The sequence below is a fragment of the Saprolegnia diclina genome, assembly GCF_000281045.1.
Source record: "Saprolegnia diclina VS20 unplaced genomic scaffold supercont1.50, whole genome shotgun sequence".
NCBI lineage: Eukaryota > Oomycota > Saprolegniomycetes > Saprolegniales > Saprolegniaceae > Saprolegnia > Saprolegnia diclina.
Window position 1 is genome coordinate 53,187 of NW_008246117.1, and position 6,481 is coordinate 59,667.

At 54.1% G+C, this 6,481-nt stretch overlaps 1 protein-coding gene across 1 annotated transcript; it reads left to right on the forward strand.

Annotated features, from left to right (window-relative positions):
• Nucleotides 1-3,729: 3,729 nt before the first annotated feature.
• Nucleotides 3,730-6,480, forward strand: SDRG_12487 (hypothetical protein; the record flags this gene model as incomplete). Its single annotated transcript, XM_008618559.1, has 14 exons — nt 3,730-3,828; nt 3,871-3,933; nt 3,997-4,053; nt 4,098-4,205; nt 4,250-4,464; nt 4,524-4,614; nt 4,663-4,776; nt 4,818-5,068; nt 5,121-5,354; nt 5,398-5,558; nt 5,614-5,843; nt 5,889-6,205; nt 6,253-6,355; nt 6,412-6,480. 14 exons carry the CDS (start codon nt 3,730-3,732, stop codon nt 6,466-6,468), a joined length of 2,100 nt encoding a protein of 699 aa, XP_008616781.1. The 3' UTR covers nt 6,469-6,480.
• Nucleotide 6,481: the final 1 nt, after the last annotated feature.

Here is a 6,481-nt window from a genome sequence, read left to right on the forward strand (position 1 = left end):
CAGCACTTCGTGGTACTTGGGCAGCACCTCATGGTACTTGGGCAGCACTTCGTGGTACTTGGACAGCACTTCGTGGTACTTGGGCAGAACGTAGTCGTGGCGAGCAGCCATAGTCGTGGCGAACAGCCATAGTCGTGGCGAACAGCACTTTGTGGTACTTGGGCAGCACTTCGTGGTACTTGGACAGCACGTAGTCGTGGTGGGCAGCACGTTGTAGTAGCAAGTCATCGAGGTCGAGGAGCCGTGGGCCGCGACTCCACCATACCTTTGGAGCGATGCACCATGCACGGGGCGAGGTGCTCGTTGTGGCGCAAAACGAGAAATGGCTCCGCGGAGAGACGGCAACAAATTGGTTGGTGCCAAGAGATTTATGTTTCAATAAAATCACATACAAAACGCCTGTCGACGTGGTGATTTAAAATGCAATACGACAATTTGTCCAGGCCAACAGTGCTTTCATCGCATCTGATTGGTTACTGTGAATGGTCAACACATTCTGATTGGTAGGGTGGGTCAATGGTGTACAGAGCAAGAGGCTTTGCCCTATTATTTCGCGCTTCCAGCATGAACTCGCAATGGGGGCTGACTACCGGTACATGGAGACCGCGCACTGCCATGCACCGCCACGCACTAGGTATACTGTTTATGTTCCTCGAAGGCCCAACATAGATATCCCCACAATACTCAAACAAGGCCCATTCCGGGAACAGAAAAGATGGCTGCCACGGAACGTTCCATCTCGCTCGAGCAATGGACGCCAAACGTGGCGGCCTTAACGGACGAATAAAGCGTGTATTCTACTACGATACGAGTGCGTGTACGACGGATCAGTTGCCGATTGAACGTGGAAATGAACGCTCCAGGATTGCCAGGTGAGCGTGGTGTTTGCTAGAGGCCTAGTAGCAACATCGCTCTTAGTTGCGAAAGCCATCTACACCCTGCAGTCCAAAAGCCTGAAGAGATACTACGCCCACCTGTCCAAACTCTGCTCTGCGGCTTCTCCAAGCGACGAATTGCTTTCTACCTTTACGGCCGAGGTCGCCAACGTCGTACGGAATTTAGCGGCGAGCCAAAAGGCAAAAGCCTACGTGTGGGCCTTGGTTGAAGGACTGCACAAAGGTATCGCTATCTTGTAATTGGTTTTGTCCTGAACGCACATGTACACAACTAGACGCCGAGTTCTACGACCTTTGTACTGTTGTCGGCACTATTTCCGCATTCTACTCCGACATGGAAACCCTCGGAGACCTTTTCATGGGTATGCTTCTCAATATGAAAGATATTAGATGTTTGGTGTTTGCACTGACAGCAACGAACGATAGCACGATTGCCTTGGATCTTTCCATTGAGCCAAACTATGGTGGACAGCGAAGACATGCGCGTCTTGCACCCTCAAAACGTGACGTCCAAGCGGTCGATTCAGCGCAGAGTGTCAACTGCAATCAAGGCCGTTTCGGACCTGAGTCGCGGATCTGGCGGGATTTGCGTGGTATGGAAACTGATTTATAGAGGTCATTACTCTGCAATGTGACTACATAGCTGACCTTCATCAACAGGTCCAAGGATATGGTGGTCTTGAGGACAACCCACCCGTCCCCACTGGAAGGTCGTTGGGGTACGTCGTCCACAAGTTGCTCGGCGAGGTCACCAAAGTCGTACATTCGGTGGGCATCCCATTGCACTCGATGACAGCACGCTATTGTCATTTTAATTTTATATCCCCGTCATCAACGAAAGTATGAACACCACGCCACGCCGCCCACACCAAAATGGATCCCGTCACACGCCGCGGACCACTGAGAGCGACCGACCACCGAGAGGCCTTGAACAGACATGACCGTAGCGCCACCGTCCAAATGCCGCTGTTGATAAACTTGATCACGCTCCGCGCGCTTTAGGCTCCCATCGCGCGCGACAAACCCGCTCGTAGCGACACAATCACCGAGAGGTCTTGGACAGCCATGGCCGTAGCGCCACCGTCCACGTGTTGTCGCTCTTGGTCGGGCTCCGCGCGCTTCAGTCCTTCTGCCGCCTTGAAGCTTGGCGAGACTAAAGTTAACTTTGTGGTGGCTTCCGCAGTGCAACGCAAACAACGCAGCGAGGGGAGAGCCATCTCCCAGGAAGCAGGCAGTTGTATTGTGTTACGCCACGAAGGCAGATTGGGAACTGAGACTATGGAGGCCAGCGTTGTGGATAGAACGATAGGTTGTGCCGGATGAGACCTTCGTCAAGAGGCTCTATGATGGGTCACTACCGTTTAGGGTCGCTACCGGACATCATCCGTATATGGCACCTAAGCACTATCCTATCTACACCACGCACACAAACTACCAAGACTCTAGGCTACTCGCTTCCTGGAGTCATAACTCTCCAGCGATACACGCTTGCATCGGCCTGGCATGGCTTGACCGAACCAGACACAACACAATACAACACCCCTAAGTGTTTCGTTAGTTGTCATCCTCACATCTACTGGTCGATTACTTACCCGGCTTCACGACGACGAAAGTACTTTGTCGAAGAAGTTGACCAAAACGCAGCTCGTGCGATAGTGCGGGTGGTGTAGGGCCGGCGTCGTCTTCTCCGGTGCCGACACCCAAGTCCACGAAGATATCGTCTTCCGGCTCGCTGTCTCGGCGTGGCGCAGAAGCGCGAGCTTCTGGATATGGACTGAGCTGTATCGAGAAGCCACGTGCCGCGCAATGGTCGGCGTAGATTTTGTCGTTCATTTGCTTTAAGGCGCGATCGACCAGATATTGCCGCGCCAGACGTGCGCGCACCTGTGCTGCGGCATCGTTGTTCCGCTTCTTTCTCTTCGCCACGGGCGGTCTCTGATCGCCAGGATTCATCTCGAGTGCCACGAGGAAACAGAAATATAGTATGGAAGGCTTGCGTACGTTTCACTGCACCAACGACCGACCAGCCACACCTTGTTCCGTCGCGGCAAAACGTGGGGCCACCACAGCTCGCCACGCCTGCAAAAGATCCATGCACCGCAACAGCAGTAGCCCCATAAGGTATGGCATATGACACCCTATCGTAAATTCGACACTGTTTTTGGCACGAAACAAGTCTCGTAAAGTTGGACTTGCAGCCATCACAACCCGTTCAAATTGACAGGGCTGTAGCGATGGCGCTGGCCAATCACCGCTCCGCCGTCTGTTGCATCGTCACGATCTCATAGAAAGGAGCTACGCTCCTAGGCCCTTGCAACCAAATGTATAATTCAAGGGCAAATGAGATCTCTTGCATGTTTATACACTTGCTTACAACCGAGAAGGCATGATCGATCGACACATAAAGTACAGGAATTACGTCCAGTCGAACGTCCTCTTTTCGAATGGCCATTACGAGGACCGGCTATAAGGTACTAGTACTGACAGACTCGTTTTTCACGTTGTGGGCGTGCGTCTGTAGTGTCGGTGGGAAATCCAAAGTGCTGCGACACAAAGCTTGTCGTTCTGCGCCATGACGATAAGCTCCTTGAGCTCGTTGACGTTCTTGAGGAGCGTCTTAAAAGACGGGGCGAGATCGGCGTCGAGCGCACGTGGTAGCGTCGTCATTGGGCGGCCGGGCTACGCTGCAGCGCCGGAGCGTCCAGCGTACTCTCGCAGCGCGCGGCCCACTGCAGCGTAAATACGGTGTGAATATGTCAAGGTCATTTGACCTCCAGCAACCGGCGGCATGTGGTGATTGGTGTAACCGCTGTCGGTGTCGACGGTTGAAGACATGGCACAAGCCCTCGGCGAGTCCATCTCGCTCAATCTCGTCGAGTCTTTTGCACTCAATGGACATCGTTCGACGACGGCTCTCAATGCAAGCACCGATGTACACCTTGTCCTTTCATGCGATGTACTCAACTCCATCAAGCAGGGGCCCGCGACCTTCACAGCCTACCGGTTCATTCCCAACGTCGCCTTGTTCAGCGGCCGCGTACGTATTCTCTCGACACTGCAGTAGCATCTCAAGTGGTGACTTTATGAGGACCATGTCTAGAGCGATGGAAAGCTCCTCAAGTGGTCCCACGCGCCCAAAGGTTGTCTCTTGCTGCACGTACTACATCGATATAAAGACAGCAACATCAGCTAAGTGCGTAGGGCGACGTCTTTGGCGACCATGCAGGCGCGGTCATGGTGCTCGAGTATCTCGCGCTCTCGGACAAGACCGGGATTCTCTTTAGCGGGTCGGCCGACCGCACCATCAAGGTGCACAACTTCTTTTCCTTCTCCAAATGCTCATGCATGAATAGCTCTGGGACGCAACCTCGACCGCATCCCTCGAAGCTGGCTGTGTTCAGACGTTGAATGGTCACGGTGGCACGATCACCGTGCTGCGAATGGCTGGAAGCACACTCCTCAGCGGCAGCCTCGACCGCACGATCAAAGTCTGGACACGCGATAAGGACCGCGTGCTCTTGCGTCACCCGTGGTTCATGTGCATGCAAACGCTCTCGACCGGCGGCAGGTTTACCTCATATTCATTTCACTTCTACAGGACAAATCTCACTTCTCTCGCTAATGTAGCTGGCCCACGGCAGTATGCTTGAGGCTCGGCGATGTCACGTCCATGTACCTCGGAGACTCGTCCGGTGGGCTCTCTGTCTACACTGCATCTGTGCGCCTCGGATTCTGTATTTTGTTTGGGGGTCTTATGTCGTTGTAGAGTCGGTATTTGGACCGCCAGGTCGAGGGCGCGGAAGGGCAGCTAAAGCTCAAACGGCTCTACTCGCATTTACACACACTTGGTATCACAACCGTGCTCGTCATTTCCGAACAGGTTCTTAGCATGACTGCAGTGTACACTATACTATGGCTTAGAATCTGCTGGTGACACTGGGCTTTGACGACAAGGCGCAGCTCTGTGACGCGACCTCGGGTGTGATTGCAATTACGATCGACAATGCACCGCAACACTGCCGGTTCCGAAGCTGCGACTGGGACAAAGTGCACCGCGAGCTCTTCTTTGTCGACGATGCGGGTGTCTTGAGCATCTGGAGTCTCGACAGCGAGACATGCATCAAGCGCGACGTGCTTAGCGTCCCAGCGACCAACGTCTCGGTGTTTACCGGGTATGTCCCTCTGACATTTCTCCTTCTTTTTCTAGACATATATATTTTGTAGCTCGAGCGGTGGCTACCTCATGGTGCAAGGCGCGTCATCCGCAGCCAAGTTTCGAATCGTGCGCGACGCCACGTACATCGAGTGCCAAGGGCACACAGACGCCGTCATTGCGGTCGTTGCGATCGTCCCTGACGAGGGGTCCTATGTCCATACATCGGGAGCCACGGTCTTCTCTGCGTCGCTCGACAATACCCTCCGCTGCTGGGATCCGTACGACCTGCACGTCTTGTATGGGTACGCTCGCTCGTTTTAGGGGTAGGGGTTCACGTAGGGTTAGGTTTCAAGAAAAAGCCTCCGAATTGAGCGCCATGGCGTACTCACCCATGCACCACCGGCTCCTCACTGGCAGCGACGACGGCACACTCAAGCAGTGGAACGTCGACAACGGCCATTACTCGGCGGTCTCGCAACACAAGAACACGATTAGCTGTATCACTGGTACGTCGTAGCGGGAAAACTAATGCATCTGGGAAACCATCACATCTGGTACTAGTGGCAGCCGTCGATGGCATCGAGTATGTGTTTACGGGCGACTACAATGGGGTCTTTTGGATCTGGGAAATGATGACGGGGCACGCGCCGCCGCTTCCCCACTGTGGGGTCCAGACAAAGGAGCGGGCAACGCCATGCGAGCTCTACTGCATGGCTTTCAACCACGGCCTGTACTTGCCCGCCGCGCACGCCGAGTACCTTGCGATTGGCGACAGCCACGGCGACATTATGGTACGAAAAGACGATACGTTTTAGATGAGAATGTGTCCACACTAGCTCTACGGATTCGATAATCAGCGGCTCATGATCACGCTGAGCAACCACCATGATGCGGTGACGTGCCTCGCTTTTGACGGCAGCTTTCTCTTCTCGGGCTCGGAAGATGCGAGCATCAAGATTTGGAATGTGCTGGATCCGCATGCAGCGTACGAAGTCGGGTACCTTCACGCCCATGCGTCGCCGGTTCGGGACTTGGTTGTTTTGCCGCAAACCGGCTACGTCGTCTCGTGCGCCCATGACGGCAAGGTGCGCGTCTGGAACTACCAGGTCTGCGGCCCCAACGGCGAGTACGCAACGCTCGTCCACGAGTTTCGGTGCGTTGTATCAGTTGCGCAAGCTCGGGTGCCACCTCTGGTTGTAGAAAGCCAGAACGTCTTCACTGTTTGGTCTACTGGCCGCAACGACACGCGCTGGTTTGTGGCACAAGTGACGCGAACGTGCTCGTCTTTGACGTCCCTTCTCACGTACGCTTTAACAAATATTTGATCAATTTCTTCTGAATTATGAACCGCTTTCGTAGCTCACCACCGCCGTTCCTTCGACAAACGATGTTCAAGTTGATAACTCGAAACAATGACAATGTTCTGGTG